Consider the following 21,209-nt stretch of genomic DNA (forward strand, 5'->3'; position numbering starts at 1 on the left):
ATTTAATTTATTTATTATTACTTTTATTTTATTTTATTTATTACTCTAAAAGCAATGCAGGCATTAAATTTTTAGAAGCTTCATGGATCATTAATAATCATAAATTCAAAGAATTAAAATTCTCTCTTCAAAAGTATGTGTCAAATCCAGATTGTGTCTCTGTCAGAACCTCATGTAGAGTCCTTCTCTCCTTTATCATGACCCTGGTCCACATAGTGAAGAAAGGCTCAGGTCAAACTTGAACAACAACCCATAACTAACTCCATGTCCAGCTGTGACTGAATTCCCCAGTGCCCCTGGTCCCTGAATGCATCTGAAACAGAAACGTAAGTTACATTTAAATAAGAACTCAAAATATCAGTGCACCTGGGTGGCTCAGTTGGTTGGGTGTCCAACTCCTGATTTCAGCTCTGGTCATGATCTCAGGGTTGTGAGATTGAGCCCTGCATTGGGCTCACGCTGGGAATGGAGCCTGTTTAAAGTTCTCTCTCTACCTCTCCCTCTGCACCCACCCCACTTCAAAAAAAAAAAAAAAAAAAACCCTCAAAATATCATAGGTATAACACTGATAAAATAGCAATGCTCCTGGGCTCTTGGCAAGTAAATGCAGGGGAAAGGAACTTATTTAAAAATTTAAAGGTGTTATAATAAAGATATTGTGTTACCCATATTTCTGCCCAATATGGGGAATATCCACTTTATGTGTAGTTCCCCAATCAGGAAGCTACCCTTCTTACAATGAACAAAGGAGAAAACATAAAAGCTCAGGAAAAGTTCAATGTTAGGACTAGAAAAGAGGGGTAGGAACAGGAGAAGTCACTTTTGAATGAGAAGCATTTGACATCTTGGAGGATCTAAACCTTCTTAGAAATGCCACAAGTAGGGCGCCTGGGTGGCTCAGTGGGTTAAGCCGCTGCCTTCGGCTCAGGACATGATCTCAGGGTCCTGGGATCGAGTCCCGCATTGGGCTCTCTGCTCAGCAGGGAGCCTGCTTCCCTTCCTCTTTCTCTGCCTGCCTCTCTGCCTACTTGTGATCTCTGTCTGTCAAATAAATAAATAAAATCTTAAAAAAAAAAAAAAAGAAAAGAAATGCCACAAGTAAAGTTTTAGAACAGGTAGGCCCTGTCACAATTAAGATACTAATCTTAAGGCAAAGCAAGAAAGTTAAAATCATCTCCTGCTGTAAAACTGTAAGAATTTATCTTCATTCTTTCAGTGATACGCACTGGACATTTTCCATGTGTCCATACACCTGCTGTTGAGAATACAACAAAGAGGAACAGACATAATGTCCTCAGGGAGTTTACAGTTCTGGAATGTAGGGGTTCTGTCAACTGAAAATAGCAGCCATGCTTGTAAATGACAACAGATTTTCTACCCAAGGGACAGGATTGTGTTTATTTCCACTTCTGTGGTTTCTAGAATTTTTTTCATAATGTAACCCCCGAGTGGAGCAGTATCCTCAAAACTTGGATGCTGTTTTAAATTATTCTCACATCTATCTCCCATTCCACGAGTGTAAATGATTGAGAATGGATTGTTCCAATTTCCCTGGTGTATATTTTGTGCTGCCTAGTTACTTCACAAGTTGAGAACCACAGTGAATAATTGTCCAGGCGACACAACTACACCACAAGACTCTTTTATCACCCTTATTTGTTCACACATCCATGAGTTGTCTTAAGCTCCTACTATGTGTCAAATATGGGGCCTCAGAGATACAAAAGGCAACATTTTATCTGAATTTACCCTCTAGGGAGGGGAACAGACCTTACTTACACATCAAGCTATAAAGCTAAGTAGTAAGTTTCAATAGCTAGAAATCTCACTGCTATTAGACTCCTCTCCCTTATGCCCACTGGCTGCTGTGTTGTGTCACCTAACCTCCTACACCCCATTCTTCAAACTGTCTTTCCTTCTTTTTCTGCCACTGACAAAGTGCAGGGCTCACTTTTTGCTTACGTTACTGCAAAAATCACCTATTTGGCTCTTCTCCATTCTGTCCCCGTAGTTCTGCAAGAGCAACCTCTTTCTAAAATGAAAAATTTACTTCTTTCAAATGCACAACTTTCCAGACAAGATTCAAACTTTGTGACTAAGCAGAAAGAGGACTTTCGGATCTGGGCCCTGTCTCTCTGCAGTCCCCTTTTCTGTCTCTCCCATAGGCACCTTATACTCCAGATGGGAACATGTCTGTCCTTCAGGTTCACACCTCTGTCTTAACAAATGTAGGTCTCTGTATGTGAAATGCAGGACTGCAACCTAATCCCACTCTGCCCATTAAGAGCAGGCATTATCTCCTCCATGAGAGTTCTTCTCTCCACCCTCATCCCCTACAATCAAAGTTAAATCTCACACTTCCATACACAGAATCCTGTCCATCCACATACCACAAGACTTATTTCACTGTGTTATAATTATTGGTCTGCTTTCCCATCTGCTACAGTGGATTGGTGTAAGGACTTTGGGGTTACAGATTATGTCTTTTGAATAAATAGATTAGTGTTATGGGACCATAGCTGGCGGATTGAATGAATGAATGGATAAATATTATGTGCACACAAAGCCATTATCCTGGCTAGGAAGCAGCGAGAAAGGCAATACTCTAATATTATAGAAGTGACATTTAATCTTGTCCTTGAAGGATGAGTAGGAATTTTCCAGATGAATGCATAACTTCCTTTTCATTTGCACAAACAAATTAAGATACTGCTAAATTAGATGCATTAGAAATTTTTATTTGTGTAGAAGACCAGGACAAAATGTAGGTAATCTCACTAGCATTACTTACTTATACTACACATGGACATATGTTTTGGATGCCTACTTAATTAGACCATGTTGACTATACAGAAAGTCATCTTGCTTGCCCTGAATAAACCAGTTATAATTTTGCTTTATCCCTGCCTACATAAATTCAATTAAACTGCTGTCCTTACTAGGAAAGCTGCTTTCAAATTTTAATAGGGTTATTTAAGAAATGACGTGAATTATCATGATAACCTATATACTATATGCATGAGCTAAACAAAGAATAATAGATCAATTTAAACCAATTCAAATTTCAAGAGCTTAAAATTTTTTCTGCTGCTTTCCCTCCTTTGTTTAATATCATACATCTTAATATGATTTATTAGTTTCTGCTGCTGATGACAATAAAAATAGGTTAGTCAACTTCTGAGATTTCTGCACACTGAAGTCTAAACACCAGCTTTTAAGAGCAACTTTTATACTTTTAAAAACTGAGGCAAACTTAAATTGGAAACCATACTATGAATACTATTCTGAAATTACAAAGCTTAATGAGATAACTATATTATTAGCCATTCCTTTATGTATGTGAATACTGTAATTAGGCCTTTATGGGTCACTTCATATAGAGATATCCACCAATTAGGAACAAAATGCCGGGCGCCTGGGTGGCTCAGTGGGTTGGGCCGCTGCCTTCGGCTCAGGTCATGATCTCAGGGTCCTGGGATCGAGTCCCGCATCGGGCTCTCTGCTCAGCAGGGAGCCTGCTCCCTCCTCTCTCTCTACCTGCCTTTCTCTCTACTTGTGATCTCTCTCTGTCAAATAAATAAATAAATAAAATCTTTAAAAAAAAAAGAAGAAGAACAAAATGCCATTTTATAGCATAAGAACACTTTTGTCCCCCCCCTTTTCTGGCATTAATATAGTCAAAATAAGACTGATATTTATAAAGACATAAATTTAAAACTTAAACTGAAAATATATCTTGCCAGAATATTACAGAAAATGTCAAGGTTTATTTATTTTTCCTTTCATGACTTACTGTTGATTTCAGGACTTCAGGAACTGAAGAAAAGTAATCCTCATAAAAACCATCTTGAAGAAAAGATTTTTTAAATGAAATCATGGACTGCAGGCGTCTTAAATTTTCTGTAAAGGAAGAGTAAAGAGTTAACTTATGTGAACTGCAAGGTCACTTAGGAAGCCCATTTGAAAAACACCTTTATCCTAATTTACTGCTAAGTTTTTCCTAAGATAATGGCCTAGTTCAATCTAAATATAAGACAAGTGAAAATTTAACCTTTCCTTGAACCATGGAGACTACAGAGTTCATTATTTTTAAAATATTCATAGATATTCTGCTAAGAGACAAAAATATTTCTAGCAAAGGTACTATGCACTTTTGGCTCTTCGTGAACTGAATCTGCTTTTATTTCTGACTTTTGAATATACTGTTAAGTTGAAGTGTTTGGGGGAGACTAGATTGCACAGTCACTGTGACACATACATGCCCTTCCAACCTTGATTAATTCATGCCTAGTAAACAGACACCATGCTTAAATATTTGCTATGCAATTTCTTGCCATTAAGTCTCAAGAAATTATTTTGGTGTGGGCAAAGTGAATGTAGACCCTTTGGAGAAGGTGAGAAAATCAAGATTTTCTCTTGAAAAAGGAAAAGAGACGTCTGATTAAATGCCATCTTAATGACTGTCCGTGAAGGCAGAAAATTGAAAATAAGGTGTATAAGGATGGAAGTAAAAACAGTCTGCCACACAAAAATCCTTTATTTATAAATAATTTACACCTGCTCATTCTTCATTATTTCTTGATATATAAGATTATTAGGGACACAGAAAATGCCATGAAGGGTTATATGAACTACTAATAATTCCAGGAACTTGGCAAGTTTGTTTGGGTGGTCATTATCATATTTTCTGTTACATGGTCATTGCACACTGAAGTTTCTCCAGGTGACCAGAAGTACCAGCAGCAGGTACAGAAGTAACAATATAATATCACAATTAATATTACCTTCATATACCAAACTACCAAACTGAAACTCATACATATGGAAACTAAAATCTTTTAAAAACCATTCTCTTTATTTTTTAAGCAAATGTCTTAAAACAGAATTAGAACCCTAAGCAGCATTTTGAGTAGTAAGAAGAGTATTACCTTGTGATCCCTTGGCCAAATTGTCAGTGACATTTCTCACACATGCCAAGTAAGGAATGTAAGGACTATCTGCTGATATATTTAAGACAGCATCTTCAAAGCTTTCCAGTAGTAGGAGCCTACAGAATTAGAAAAGAATATATAACTGAGTCATATAAAAAGAGGATAAAGCTATTTTGTTGAGATCATTTAAGTCCCTGGTTGTTTGGACTGGTTGATGTGGGCATTAAAACTGTGAAGTAGAACATCTTCCTCCATCTGGCCTAAAGGGCACACTCGCTCTGCATCCTCTGAGTGCTTACTTCTCCATGGGAATTATCTTTAGGTTTAGTTATTTTAATATCCAGTCATAAGTGATCATAATATTATTTTTAGGCACATTCATATGAAAGAAAAAAAATTATGGGGCTAAGGTAGCCAGATGAAATACAGGACTCCCAGTTAAATCTGCCTGGATGGCTCAGTTGGGTCAGTGGCTGCCTTCAGCTCGGGTCATGATCCCAGGGTCCTGGGATCAAATCCCACGTTGGGCTCCCTGCCCAGCGGGGAGCCTGCTTCTCCCTCTCCCTCTGCCTGCCGTTCTGCCTACTTGTGCTCTCTCTCTGTCAAATAAATAAAATCTAAAAAAATGAATTTCAGATAAACAATGAATAATTTTTCCTTTTTTTAATGATGAATAATTTTTCAATATAAGTATAACCTACGAGTCTTGTATGTTTTTCTTTTCTTTTTCTTTTGTCTCCTCTAAATCTGAAAACCCATCAGGGCCTCAGTTCCTTCCCTGTAAAATGAGATGTAGGGGGCTGAACAACCTGCTAATCCCTTCCACCTATAACATTCTTTTTTTTTTTTTTGTAAGATTTTATTTATCTGACAGAGGCAGATCACAAGTAGTTAGAAAGGCAGGGAGAGGGAGAAGGAGAAGCAGGCTCCCCTCTGAGCAGAGAGCCTGATGCAGGACTCAATCCCAGGACCCTGAGATCATGACCTGAGCCAAAGGCAGTGGCTTAACCCACTGAGCCACCCAGGCGCCCCCACATATAACATTCTTCAAATAAATTTAAATTTATTTAATTGTGACTTTAAAAACTAGTGGAATGTAATTGAACAATGAAAAGTTCCTTCCTTTTCTTTAAGCAACCAATTTAGTGTTTCCAAATTAACCACTTTCAGGTCTCCCCTCAGCCTGACTGGCATATGAGATACAGTCTAGGATTTCTGAGGCATCATTATGAGTGAGTAAATACGTGTGTGTTGTGTGTGCCCTGCCACTTCAACTATGAGGCTGCATCTCTTTATTTTGTAACACCTTCCCTTAGTGTCTGTGACTGAATTTCATGGACAGGAGAGATAGCATAAATGTCAATAACTGATTTGGGGATCATCTACTTTGAATCAAACTGCACAATATATAAATTAACTAGTTCTGTCAGATTTTTAACTTAGATTTTATTCAAATACTAAGGAAAGAGCCTTATCCTGGTATAGCTAAGTAAACATGTAGGAAAATGTTCACATTAATGTCAAAGCCTTTTAAATACCCTAAGGGGTATTTGAAATATGGGTCAATACCACGGGATCCTTGAAGAACTTTAAAGAGAAAAAACAATCTACAGCAAGAGAAGTCTCTAACATGGCAGTCAGAGCACAGTTAATTGGCCAGAGAGCTGACCTTCATTTAAAGACAATTGCTAGGGGCGCCTGGGTGGCTCAGTGGGTTAAGCGTCCACCTTTGGCTCAGGTCATGAACTTAGGGTGCTGAGATTGAGCCTCGAGTGGGACTCTCTACTCAGCGGGGTGTCTGCTTCTCCCTCTGCCCCATACCTGACTTGTGCTCTCTCTCACTCTGCTCTTTCTCTCTCTCACGAATAAATAAAATCTTTTAAAAAATAAAAATAAATACAATTGACAGCTTCCACACTAAAACAAGTAACCATTTCCATGTGTTGTAGTTACTATAGCACAGAACCATTTGCATCCTGGTACAGTGCACAATACGGAAATACAGATCTAACCTATGTGGAATAACACAAGGGATTCTCATGGTGAATTTTCAAGCTTAAAATAGAAGCAAAAGAATGTTGCATTAAAAGTGACCCTGAAATATTATCTAAGCCATTCTCTTAGCTTCAGGAAGAACATTTGATTGTCAAGATTTTGGTGATTACATATTTAATATACTCTGAAAATTAAGATTCCGTATGTATGTGCCACTGCTTTAGCACAAACATCTAATTATTCTTTTAAACTATTTATGTATCTTTTGTATACAATCCTATTATTTTCCAAGAATGTCTGCAATGAAGGATGAGCTTATGTGTGTGTGTCCATGTGTGAATGTGCACACATATACCATCAGAATAATACAAATAATAACCTTAGGACAAAAATAAGAAGAGAGAAGAGCAATGAGGGAAAAATATTTTTAAGCAGCCTTCTTTAGAAAATTCTAGACCAAAAAATTCCTTTACTTTATGCCAAACATTGCCATTCTGTGACTATTTTAAAATGGGAACGGAAAGGATCTCCAAAGATAAAAAAAAAAACCCTTAATTTCATCAATCTCAACAAGAACTATCTTAAAAGTATTGAATTCTTTCTAATAAACTGTCAGCTAGCTGCCAGCAAGTACACTGTGGAATTTGTGGTCTGAAGTGCTAGTGTTATCAATGCTATGGATGTCTGAAGGCTCTGATAAAAAGGTACCTGGTTTCAACAATAAGCATACAGTTGTTTCAATACAAAGGTTTTGTTTTTTGCTTTTTGGGTGTTTTTTTTTAAGTATTTTTGACAGCTCTATAAGGAATGTGGATAAAAGCCCCAACTTTCTGGAACACGGCATCCTAGCTAGGGAGAAATTGTACAAGGTTGCTTGATTGCTCTGGAAAGGACACCTGGTTCAGCCACCTTAGGGGAGGAGAAATGTGGGAGCAGACATACAAGGCTGCTGTTTATGGAATTTGCCTAGAATTTATCCAGAGTTGGAACTTCTCATCAAATCATAGAAAGTTTATAAACAACTGCATAGATCCTATCTCAGAAAAAAAAAAAATAAATGGCTAAAAATAAGTCCTACTATTTGCTTTTATTTGTACAAATTTCCATTAGCACAGAAATTTATCCTTTGGGACTGAAATTTAAAAAATATCAATAGTATACTTTATCAGGCCAAAACAATGTTTACATAACAGGCCATCTAGTCTCTAAATTTGCCTTGAGTTACAGGAAATTTCCTTCAGTCAGCTTCCACAGGTGCCCGCATTCATTCCCCACATTGATTAGTACAGTTACTTCAGAGCACTGCTCACATTAATGGTCTTCAGAAGCCAGCGCTGCTGCTCTCATTTCCACTGCCTATTTCTAGGACAACATATTTACATGCCCCAATAAGAGTCCAAAATTAAATTACCTATAAACAGTTTTACCTACACAAATGCTACAGAAGCAAACAAATTTTGTATTATCTTGACTGGCATAAGAAATACTGTGATTTTTAAAAAATAAAATAAGTCGTAATGTGAAAAATTGGATGCTTATACAAGTTTCATAATGAAAGACCTTAAAAAAGTTGGAAATTCGACCTCCACCTAGATTTTCCGCAGAGACATAAAATAACCATCCAGACAAGACACAATGGATCTAGTTATATACAATATTACAACTGAAAAAGAGAAGCTCATGTTGCAGTTTCCAGAAATGTCCCTGGATAATATGAAAAAAATAAGTTTCAACTTCACTACTTTTGAGCTATGTGCCTTTCTTGGTTAGTCAATAGTGGATTTTTCTATTTCAAAGTCTTACAAACTGATAAATGAATTATATAAATTTATAAATTGTGTTGATTGCTTATTCAGACAAGTTACCTACTAGTGTAGAAACAAACAACAAAGAAAGACTTACTGTGCAGCCAAGCTGCTTGGGGACAGTAACTGCCCATCTTCCTCAAGCCACACATGCGTCACATTATCAGAGCCACCTACAGAAATGACATTTATGGAAGTAAGCACTTAACATATTTGCTTCAAGGATTTATTTTTTGTAGCAAAAATCATCACAGGTAAATAAATGGGAAGGAAATGCAGAATAATCTGCAGAATTTTTCTGCAAAAGATGTTACAAAAGATATCTATCCTCTTTTTGTTGTAAACATTCAGGATATTTATAGGTAATAGGTGCCTGCTAATCAGAATAACCTCAATGGTCAAGCACATACATTTCTAAGAAATTCTGTCAAATATTACATTATTTTATCCTAACACCTGTATGCACAGATGACTCTTGAATACTATAATACAGATTGTCTACCACATGATTTGTTAAACAAATGAGGCCCAATTTTCAGTCTTCCAGGTCACTGGATTTTTTTGCCTTCAGTTGTCAAGAATGTAGCCTTAGGAAACATCTGCTATCACAAATCTATATTTTCCATCTTTCAAAAAGCAGTCACTGATTTCAACTGAATGCAGCTGTGAATGCAAATTGGCTCGTATTAACAGAACTGTTCTTAGTGGTCTCGAATAAAATGAAGTTTCAAAGTGTGGAAGGCAATCGCTAACTAATGGAAACCATATGGGAAGGTCTAATTCAACACTGTGAATTGCCTCTAGAAGTTAAATAGGTTGCTGATTCAGCTTGCCACATAACACTGTATCATAAAAAAATAAGTGTGCAACAGTATTCACATGAAAAATTGAACATGAGGGTACTTTAATGGCTACTGCATAAATAAAAACCGTAAATCCAAAGTTTTCATTCAGCCCTTTAGGGAAATGGGATCAATTCTTGCAGGCTCCTCTTGAGACACTACTTGTTCCTTATAATCCAGTATATTTCAGTGCTGGTATTTTTAAAACTGATCTAATTTCTTTCAATAGGACATTTTATTACTGGCATTAAGAGTTCTCCCATTGTCCCTAGTTAGTGTGTTTCAAAGGCTTTCCATAAAGGTCCTATTGCAAAACTATGCAATCATCCATACTTTTCTGGTGCTGATCAATGAGTTTATTTAAATTAGTATGTGTGTATGGGGCGCCTGGGTGGCTCAGTGGGTTAAGCCGCTGCCTTCGGCTCAGGTCATGATCTCAGGGTCCTGGGATCGAGTCCCACATCGGGCTCTTTGCTCGGCAGGGAGCCTGCTTCCCTCTCTCCCTCTCTGCCTACCTCTTTGTCTACTTGTGATCTCTCTCTGTCAAATAAATAAATAAAATCTTTAAAAAAAATTTAAAAAAAATAAATTAGTATGTGTGTAAAAGAGACTATCACTAAATGAAAGACCTCCTCGTCCACCTCTGTATCAGTGGTGTGTGAGTCACGTTTGCACCTTTCCTAGTACCTGGCACAGGGGCTTTTTCAGTTTTCCTGTTCAGCAGAGCAGAGTTTTCCTGTGCTCTGCTCAAGATGCAGCTGAATTTTATTACTCTAGAGATAGCAATGCATCAGTGAGTTAAAGAACCAAGAATGAAGATACCCAGAAAAAATAAACCTAATTAATAATGGTAATACCTATTGTTTGTTGGCATGCTTATTTAGAAGAATCAAGGATAGAGTTCTGTTGAGATTCATACAGTTCCAATGTAAAAGTATATAAACCATTTTTCCAAGATCAAATCTTACTCAGTTTGAATTCTTATGTAATGCTGAGAAAGTTTATTGGCCTTTGTATACTAAATGGTTATGGAGTTTTTCTTCCTCATCAAGCAATTAAAATGAGTAACTAACAGAAATTAACTTTGTAACCTGATAATGAGTAGGGACCTGGTCACTTTTCCCTCCGGACTATAAAATACCTTGGAAGAAATAATGTACTAAGTAGGTTTTATGAAGTGGAAAGCTTTACGGATTGTTAAAAAATAAGATATTACTTCTTTTTTATTTGTAGGATTAGGTATATTTAAAACAGAAAGAAATCTAGTGCACAGATAACCTCTTCATCAGTAAGGATGGCTTTCCATTTAAAGAAGAAATTTCATATAATTTACTACTTTGCAAAAGAGCAAACTTCAATGAGTCACAAAGATAATCTCTGTTCTTAAAACTCAGTGTTTACAAATAGAAATACTAAAGCATATTTTTTTAAGATATTACTTTTTTAAAAATTTTTTTATTTTTTCAGTGTAACAGTATTCATTATTTTTGCACCACACCCAGTGCTCCATGCAATCCATGCCCTCTCCAATACCCACCACCTGGATCCCCCAACCTCCCACCCCCTGCCCCTTCAACACCCTCAGATTGTTTTTCAGAGTCCACAGTCTTTCATGGTTCACCTCCCCTTCCAATTTCCCTCAACTCCCTTCTCCTCTCCATCTCCCCTTGTCCTCCATGCTATTTGTTATGCTCCACAAATAAGTGAAACCATATGATAATTGACTTTCTTTGCTTGACTTATTTCACTTGGCATAATCTCTTCCAGTCCTGTCCATGTTGCTACAAAAGTTGGGTATTCATCCTTTCTGATGGAGGCATAATACTCCATAGTGTATATGGACCACATCTTCCTTATCCATCTGTCCATTGAAGGGCATCTTGCTTCTTTCCACAGTTTGTCTATACTGCCTAGAGCAATCTATACTTTTAATGTCATTCCGATCAAAATTCCACCGGTATTTTTTGAAGAGCTGGAGCAAATAATCCAGAAATTTGTATGGAACCAGAAGAGACCCCGAATCACTAAGGAAATGTTGAAAAACAAAAATAAAACTGGGGGCATCACATTACCTGATTTCAAGCTTTACTACAAAGCCGTGATCACCAAGACAGCATGGTACTGGCATAAAAACAGATACATAGACCAGTGGAACAGAGTAGAGAGCCCAGATATGGACCCTCAACTCTATGGGCAAATAATCTTTGACAAAACAGGAAAAAATATACAGTGGAAAAAAGACAGTCTCTTCAATAAATGGTGCTGGGAAAACTGGACAGCTATATGCAGAAGAATGAAACTCGACCATTCTCTTAAACCGTACACAAAGATAAACTCAAAATGGATAAAAGATCTCAACATGAGACAGGAATCTATCAGAATCCTAGAGGAGAACATAGGCAGTAATCTCTTCGATATCAGCCACAGCAACTTCTTTCAAGATATGTCTCCAAAGGCAAAGGAAACAAAAGTGAAGATGAACTTTTGGGACTTCATCAAGATCAAAAGCTTCTGCACAGCAAAGGAAACAGTCAACAAAACAAAGAGGCAACCCACGGAATGGGAGAAGATATTTGCAAATGATAGTACAGCCAAAAAGTTGATATCCAGGATCTATAAAGAACTCCTCAAACTCAACACACACAAAACAGACAATCATATCAAAAAATGGGCAGAAGATATGAACAGACACTTCTCCAATGAAGACATACAAATGGCTATCAGACACATGAAAAACGTTCATCATCACTAGCCATCAGGGAGATTCAAATTAAAACCACATTGAGATACCACCTTACACCAGTTAGAATGGCCAAAATTAGCAAGACAGGAAAAAATGTGTGTTGGAGAGGATGTGGAGAAAGGGGAACCCTATTACACTGCTGGTGGGAATGCAGGTGGTGCAGCCACTTTGGAGAACACTGTGGAAATTCCTCAAGAAATTAAAAATAGAGCTTCCCTATGACCCTGCCATTGCTACTGGGTATTTACCCCAAAGATACAGATGTAGTGAAAAGAAGGGCCATCTATACCCCAATGTTTATAGCAGTAATGGCCACAGTCGCCAAACTGTGGAAATACTAAAGCTTATTAACTGAGGCAGGGATTCTGACTGGGGGCAGAGCTGAGTTTTTTATCCCTAACACAGGATATTAGGAGACAATCTCCTTCCTCTTATTAGAGTTCCTATATTGTCATGGTTGCTGAGGAGTCACCTAAAGAAATCTTCAAGTGTCTTCAATCTCAGATAGAGAGGACAGGAAAGGTCTGCAGGAATCAGAGTGTAGAAAGGAATGGGGGATGGGTGAGGAGAAACTTATGTGGGAAGGAATCTGTCACGATGAGTCAAACTATAGAGAGGCTGAAAGTGGGAGCTGTTCTGAAGTCTGAGGATGGTGGGTACTTGCATGACCACATGAAGTATCTTGGAATCAGGTATGTATGTGTCCCAGGAAGTACATGTGAGTAAGGTCATCTGGCAAAGAGTTCAAGGCAACTGGCTTTGGGGACAGACAGATCCAGGTTCTAATCTTAGTTCGGTCACCTACTGGGTGGCTAACGTAGGTGAAGTGCCCAGTCTCCCTATGCCTCAGTTTCTTTGTCTGTAAAACAGAATAATATTTCTATCTCATAGACTTATTTTCATGAAGAAAGTGATTTAAGATAGTAAAGCACTTAGCATTGACACAAAAAGTACTACTTCTTACTTTCCTTCTTTGAAAGAGTGGTATGAGACTTTCAAAGCTATTTGAACCCTGTCATACATTAGAGAGAGCCCAGGCAACTATACTGTGAAACACCACCCCACTCCTGCTTAACTTAGCACAAAGCCGAAGGAGAGGTGTGCTGTTTTCACAATACTGCTAAAAAGCCCTGAAGACTAAGCACCAGCTGGCCTTGGAAACATGGCGGGTATCTGCTCCTGGGGCTAGAGACCCCTGCATTGTTGAACTAAGGTCACTGGTTCAGCCTTCAGTAAGTTTTAGTTCGCTAAAGAATTCCCAGAAATACCTAGAAGAATTTTTCAAAGACCAAAAAATTTCCACCAAAGCAAGTAAGGATTTTGGGTTAATGACTTTCAGGAACTGACTTTGATGCTATTGTATTAATCTTCAGAAGGATGAAGTCACAAGTGTAGTAAATTTTAAAAAATGACTATAAGGGGTGCCTGGGTGGCTCAGTTGGTTGAGCGGCTGCCTTCAGCTCAGGTCATGATCCCAGGGTCCTGGGATCAAGCCCCACATCAGGTTCCCTGCTCATCAGAGAGCTTGCTTCTCTTTCTCTCTGCCTACCGCTCTGCTTACTTGTGCTCTCTATCTCTCTGTCAATTAAAAAAAAAAATGACTGTAAGCCCCTCAAATTTTATAAACAGCAACACGTCTTTGAATGTCTTTCCTGGTCAACTTGACCATCCAAAGACATGTTTTGATACATGCCAAAATCATTAGCATACACACAGACATGAGACATGGCCATTCTTAAATATTGAAAACTGAGCTGTACTGTTTGCCAGGGAAAGTGTTTTGAAGCCTCAGTTAATTAGAAGTGCTGCTTACTTCTCTGGCTTCTAAGCAGACCATTGATGGGCTTTTGTCCTTTGTAAGAATTTTTTAAACTTTATCCCTTTATTTTATATAATTATAAGGTGTGAGTCTGAAGATGAAAAGAAAAAGAGTGGTAGGAAGAAACTCGAAGTTCTCAAGTCTTCAAAATGCAAATAAAAAAAATACAGAGGATATAATTAGTGTTTGTTAGTACAGTCTGGTTTCCTGGCCTGGATGACTTTTTTTTTTTTTTAAGAGCAAGCATTTTTTCCCAATGTTTGTCAGGACCATTAAATTTAACAACAATCAATCTTGCAACCTAGTCATTAATTCTGTAATTGTAGATATAAAAAATGCTCTAGCCTTACAGAAATTGGTTTGCAATGATATGTCAGACCATCCAATGAGAATTCTTCAAAGCCTATCCAAACTTGTATCCACATGAAAACTAAGAGTTTAATGAGCAAGAGTATAATGAACAATCAGCTTGTGACCTGATGCTCTCAGAATTCTTATTGTAATCTAAAGATAAAATCCGCATATTTGAAAGCTGACAAACTCAGCTGAGAAAACATAATTTTAAACTCATTCGGAAGAGGAAATGCTAACCACACATTTTACCTGGTACTTGAAAGTAGAGACTTATTCTTAATGGCCCTAAATTTTTGTCTGTATGTGTCTGTGTGTATAGATCTGTGTATGTCCATGCAGGCGGTATGTAATGCTACCGCATCCATGCAAAGGTGACATGATATGACTCACTAGCAACATGGGATAGCTTATCTTACTGGGAATGACAGCAGATTTATACCAATATATTCAAACACTAATGTGCATCATGTATTTTCAAGATGGCTGGTTGAGGGATACTTTTTTTTTTTTAAGATTTTATTTATTTATTTGACAGAGATCACAAGCAGGCAGAGAGGCAGGCAGAGAGAGAGGGGAAGGGAAGCAGGCTCCCTGCTGAGCAGAGAGCCCAATGGGGGGGCTCAATCCCGGACCCTGGGATCACGACCTGAGCCGAAGGCAGAGGTTTTAACCCACTGAGCCACCCAGGCACCCCGAGGGATACATTTTTACCAATGAAAAATTCATCCTGATTAAAAAGCCAAAATTTGGAAATGAGGGTAAAAATCCTGTAATTCAGTGTAGGCTTTTGTTCCAAAAAGTGGTAGGAATCTATTTGTTGAGGCTTGGTCCCGATATTTATTTTACATACCAAGTATAAACATAGTTTTACAAGCTAAGAGAAATCATTTTCACCTAAATATAAACATTCTAGAAACTCACAGCCTCTTTTTCAGCCATGTCTTCCTTTCTTTGATTAGCTAGAGATCCAGATTTAGTCCAGGCATATTTGCCTACCCAAGAATGGTATCATCTATAAATGATTGCTTCGGTGGCACTCCGCTTTATATTCCTAACAGGCTTCGTGTCTCATAATTGAATACAGTAAGATGGAAGTACAATACCTTGAGCTGGGGAGTCCAGAGTGTACAGCAGATGTTTCACAGATTTATGGAGAGTTTTGAAACCTTCGTTAGTTGTGACACGTGGATAAACCTTCTGCACGCCCAGCAGCGCACTAACGAGTCAAAAAATAATTAAACCAGATCACATTTCAGGGTTTGCAGACAAAAACAAAAGGTTAATTCAAGGAGAAAATGGCTACAGTATAGAAAATTATTCTTATAGCGTAAGAGACAAGATGCTGCTTTTGTCATTTAATTACTTGTTTGTCTGTTCATGCACAAAATCACCCCAAAATGTTCTTGAACCAGACAGAGTGCTTTAAAACGTTTTCCAGATTCTAAAGACTCGGGAACTCAAGAGCTTAAAAGTAAGGGAGTAAAGTTCACATCAGTTGTTTCTGTTAAGACTTAAAAATAAATGGTTAGGAATAGAAACGTCCAATGGAAAGGTGACTTTTTTTTTCTTTTTAAGGGAAAAATTAAATATTCGAAATTATTTTTGTTAAAAATCAAGCCCAGAGAGAAAGGAAGCTATTCCAGGAATAAAAATTATTTAAGCATTTGATTAAAATTTATTTTTGCTAAACAAATGGTAATGTCTTTGAAAAAGAAATGGAGCTTGCCCTAATTAAAGACGTCATTCTATCTTCTAACTGTCCCATAGGCACTACTCTAAGGGTGGCTCAAAAGTAGTATCGAGACTAACTGGCATTATCTTCCTAGAATTTTTATGTTACAAGTAAGATGGGCAGTCTGCACTGGGGAAGGCCAATCAGCAAATTCACTTATATCTGAGTTCATTCCATATTTTCAAAAAAAAATTTTTCTTAAGAAATGTCTTTTTTAGCCATTAAAAAAAAAGTTGTCATTGTACATCTGAATTCCCCAAATACTTGATTTATATCAATAATCAAGGGCAATGCTTTAATTTACACGAGTAGTAACTAGAACAACAGGCTTTGTTAACAATCTGACATTGCAGGGTTAAATGTACCAATTTGCTAACAGTTTTCCCCATGTATCCTTGTCAACTAACGGCTCACTCCAGCAAGAGATACAGTATGTGCACATTCTACATCTTGCCTCTGGCACAGAAATTTTGCCCCAACATTGCTGGGCAGGAGGAGGGCAGAACATTTCTGCACAGAACCCCTGGGCATTGTTAGCTCATTATTGTATCTGGCCATAGAGGCTAAGCTGTATTTTTTTTCATCTCTGCTCTATATACATAATAGTGGATACCTCAGGCATTTTTATATTTGCCCTAAGAATCTCCTGGTTCTCAGACTTTGGGGTGCTTCTAAACCTGGTGACCATGGAGACCAGTTAGACGGCCTCAGGTTACAGATTTCTGCCAGCCCTGTCCCAAGTTGGCCCTCTGTCTCAGTCACCTGATCTGCTGTCTCACAGTAACACCTTCAAAGACTGAACAACTGGCAATCTCATTAAAGCTGTCAACATTATTGTTAAGAATATCATTAATAAAATGTCAGTAGACCTAAGTCATCTTTTTTCTAACAGAAAGTTTGACTTAAAAATAATGACATCTGGCCCTCATATTCTCTGAAATCCTTTGAACGATTTACTGACCAAAATATTTTTATTTCATAGATTTTTCCCCCTGCTCTTTACCATATAAAAATGGAAGTTATCTAAAAAAAAGTCTCTTTATAAGTAAAGATAATTTTATAGAAGAGTTTTCATGATCTGCATTTCAGCATAGCTTTCTCATAAATGATGACAATCACATATGGTTTTTCCATATATACTTCTTGAATTTTTTGAGATTGCTCATTTTTGCTAATTTCTGTCACAAAAGTAACATTATATATCTGGTTTGGGTGATGGGTTAATAATGTACAACTCAGGGACGCCTGGGTGGCTCAGTTGGTTAAGCAGCTGCCTTCGGCTCAGGTCATGATCCCAGAGTCCTGGGATCGAGTCCCACATCGGGCTCCTTGCTCGGCAGGGAGCCTGCTTCTCCCTCTGCCTCTGCCTGCCACTCTGTATGCCTGTGCTCGCTCTCTCTTCCTCTCTCTCTCTGATAAATAAATAAAATCTTTAAAAAAAAAAATGTACAACTCAAAAATATAAAAAGATGTTGAAGGAAATGACTAAAGTTTTTGTGGGGTTTATTTATCTCTTATTACTTGAGCAACAAGAGTAAGACAAACCAATGAGACCCTAATTTGCTATACAGTAATTTATGTGAGGAAATTATGACTCTTAATGACACTATCAGTTTAATAACAATAATAATGGTTTATATGGTGAGTGCTGTGAAGTGTGTAATCCTGGCCATTCACAGAACTGTACACCTGGGGCTAATAATACATTATATGTTAATAAAAAACACAAAAAAATTTTAAAAATGGTTTAAAGAGGGCTCTCCAACAGAAATATAATGCAAGCCACATATTTCAATTTTACAGGAATCATGTTAAAGAAGTTAAAAGAAACATGAAATTAATTTTAATAGAATATTCTATTAATAAAATATTCTATGTACCCAATACATCCAAAATATTATCACTTCAATAGCTAATCAATATAAAAATCATTAATGAAATATTTTAAGTTTTTTATTGTTCTAAGTTTTCAAAATTCATTATGAATTTTGCATTTATGGAGCATCTCAATTTAGATCCATATTTTCATTGAAAATATTTAATCTCGGGGAATATGGGTGGCTCAGTTGATTAAGCAGCTGACTCTTGATTTTGGTTCAGGTCATGATCTCAGCATCCTAGGACTTAGCCCCCCGTCAGGCTCTGAGCTCAGTGGGGAGTATGCTTGAGGATTTCTCTCCCTCTTCCCTTACCCCTGCTCGTTCTCTCTAAAAAAAAAAAAAAAAAAAAAACTTAAAAAAAAATTAATCTGTATTTAGATTTCCTTATAGTGACAGATGAAAAAGTAGGTTCATATACTAACACTGTTCCAAACATACGAGAAGGTTTACCATTAACTGAATCAAATATCAATGTTTAGAATTTAAATAAAGTTAAAAATTCAGCATTTTACTCAAAATTCACATGCAGTTATCATATTAGAAGGCCATATTAGATAGTCAAGGGCTACCATATTAAAAAGAAAACATGTATAAATTAGCAATAAAAACCTAAATTAAATATTGACCACTTAAAAAAAGAGTTGTTTAAAGTTAAATGTCATTTACCACTTTTTTTTTTTTTCTCCAGGGACGGGAAGGGGCAGGGGAGAGAGAATCCCAAGCAGGCTCCAGCCTGGGGCCCTACACAGGGTTTAATCTCACAATCCTGAGATCATGATCTGAGCCACCCACGTGCCCCAAATGTCATTTACTTCAAAATAATTTGAAGTTTTTCTTTCAGGTATTTCTGTCTTCTTTTTCATTATTATGTAGACCGGTTTACAACATTTGTAATCATTACCAGACAGATGCTCTATTGCATAATGCGATGATGTGCAACAATTTTATTTTAAATTCTAAGATAATTAAAATAACCAAAGTAAAATGCCCACCCTAAATAATTTACTTCACTAAAACAATGCCTAAAGTATTTTATTTATGTATTTATTTTTAACCCTAAAGTATTTTTTGGATCTTCTACCTTCTATGAAATATTATTTAGTGGGGTTTTTGTTTTTTATTTTTTTTGATTCTTAAATTTCGTTGACGTATAATTCACACACAATAATATGCACCTATTTTAGGTGATAATTCAGTGAGTTTTAATAAATGTATACAATCATGTAGCCACCATGCTAATAAGATACAAAGCACTTCAATAATCCCCAAAATATTTCCTTATGCTCCCACCAGTTGTCTTGGGATCCACTGATTTAATTTGTAACAGTATAAATTAATTCTAACAATTTGAGAACTTCATATAAATGGAATAATATCTATACATCCAGTAGATATTCTTTTTTGGGGGGTGGGGGGCGGTGTCTGGATTCTTTTGCCAGCATAGTAGTCATAATATTTATTCACATTACTATATGACTTGGTAATCTGTTTGTTTTTCTTGTTGAGCAGAATTCCAATGTATAAATAAACTATAATTCTTTTGCATTTCTATTTATGGCTATTTGTTCTTTCCCCCTGATCTTTAGCTATTATAGATAAATCTGCTGTGAACATAGCATACCAATCTTCATGTGGGCATATGGTTCCATTTTCTTAGGTATATATCCAGAAGTAGAATGCTACATCATATGGGCCTACTGTTAACTTCATTAGAAGCTATCATACCGTTTTCTAAAGAGTTCTATTTGTTCTACATTTTTGCGAACAGTTGAGGTTGCCCATCTTTTAAAATTGTACCCATTTTAGTGAGTGTGTAGTGATGTCTTACTGTGGTCAGATTATTACTCTGACTCTTTTTTATTGCTATGCTACAGGATTCAAATGATTCTCCTTCTCCTTTAATTGATTTACCTGTTTGCTTATATAGACAGAATATAAATAAGAGCAAGAGGATGAAGTGCCAAAATTCTGGGTGAAAATTACCCTAAGTGCTAAAATGAGGACCAGTACAGAGAACCAACTTCCTAACATCTTCCTCCTTCCGTAATTTAGTTATGATGGGCTATTGTGGAAAGAGCACAGGACTTGTCATCCTTCAGGTCCTTCCTGCCTTTGCCACTTACTAGTTCTCAAATCTTGGGACAGTAATTTGAAAGGGTTTGTTTCCTCTTCTACAAAATGGGGATATCTGTTGTCTCAATTTCAAAGCATTGTTGTGGGATCGAATGAGATTAATGTACCAACATAAGGTCTTATTATAAGGTCTTTGAACAAACATAAGCTCTTGGACGCTTTCCAAAGAATGTGAGAACACTCTCTTCTGGTACCTCAGACATTAGAGAGGGAATACATTGTGTTCCTACTGACATAGTAAAGAGGCAGCCTGGATTCTGGAGTTAGAAAACCCAGGTTTTAAGCCCCACTTGCTGTATAATCATCAAATATGTAATTTCCATGACCCTCTGTCACCTCGTTTACAAAATGAGTATTAGTTTAGTTGTAGGATTTAATGTGGTCTATCTATAAAGGGCTCAGTTAAGTGTCTGGTATGTAGCAGACATGCAATAATCAACAGCTGTTGATCTAGTGTTGCTGTTGTTGTTTTTAATGCACATTTCCAAATCAGCCAGACAGACGTCAAAGTCAAAACCTAAGTACGAGTCCATTAAATTCTAAACACTGGCTGTAGTCTGAACTCTTTTATAAGGCAAATAGCCTCTATAAGGATTTCTCCTGCAAAGATAATTTCAAATCTTCGGTCATATATGTCAAATAAACCCAACCCAATATGCAGGTTTAGAAAGAGGATTTATAGATTGGCTGCACATGAGGGGAACCAACCCCACTGAGGTGGCTCAGTTGAAAATTCCAACCAACAGGTTGTTGGATATTGGATGTTATCAACTAAAACCCAATGGGACAGTTTATTCTTGGGCAGTTGAAATGCTAAAGGCAGAGTTCTGCTCGTCCCTGAGTAAGCCTGAGCCAATGTTCTAATCTACTCCTGCTCCTGCTATACACCTTTTTTCTGAAAGTCTGCAATAACAACTGACGATAGATTTGTTAAGACTAGTGTGCCTTCTCACTTCCTCAATATTCTTGGGTAAC

General features: G+C 37.1%; 1 protein-coding gene across 1 annotated transcript in view; it reads right to left on the minus strand.

Annotated features, from left to right (window-relative positions):
* The window catches only part of ABCA12 (ATP binding cassette subfamily A member 12), a 177,100-nt gene that overhangs the window by 79,648 nt on the left and 76,243 nt on the right, over nucleotides 1-21,209 (minus strand). Inside the window, exons 8-11 of the mRNA XM_047722762.1 lie at nucleotides 15,593-15,705; nucleotides 8,829-8,904; nucleotides 4,929-5,047; nucleotides 3,794-3,900 (exon numbers count right to left, since the gene is read on the minus strand). Of these exons, the coding sequence (XP_047578718.1) occupies nucleotides 3,794-3,900; nucleotides 4,929-5,047; nucleotides 8,829-8,904; nucleotides 15,593-15,705 (415 nt within the window). The remainder of the gene's footprint in view (nucleotides 1-3,793; nucleotides 3,901-4,928; nucleotides 5,048-8,828; nucleotides 8,905-15,592; nucleotides 15,706-21,209) is intronic.

Source organism: Lutra lutra, chromosome 3 (genome assembly GCF_902655055.1).
Source record: "Lutra lutra chromosome 3, mLutLut1.2, whole genome shotgun sequence".
Classification (NCBI taxonomy): domain Eukaryota; kingdom Metazoa; phylum Chordata; class Mammalia; order Carnivora; family Mustelidae; genus Lutra; species Lutra lutra.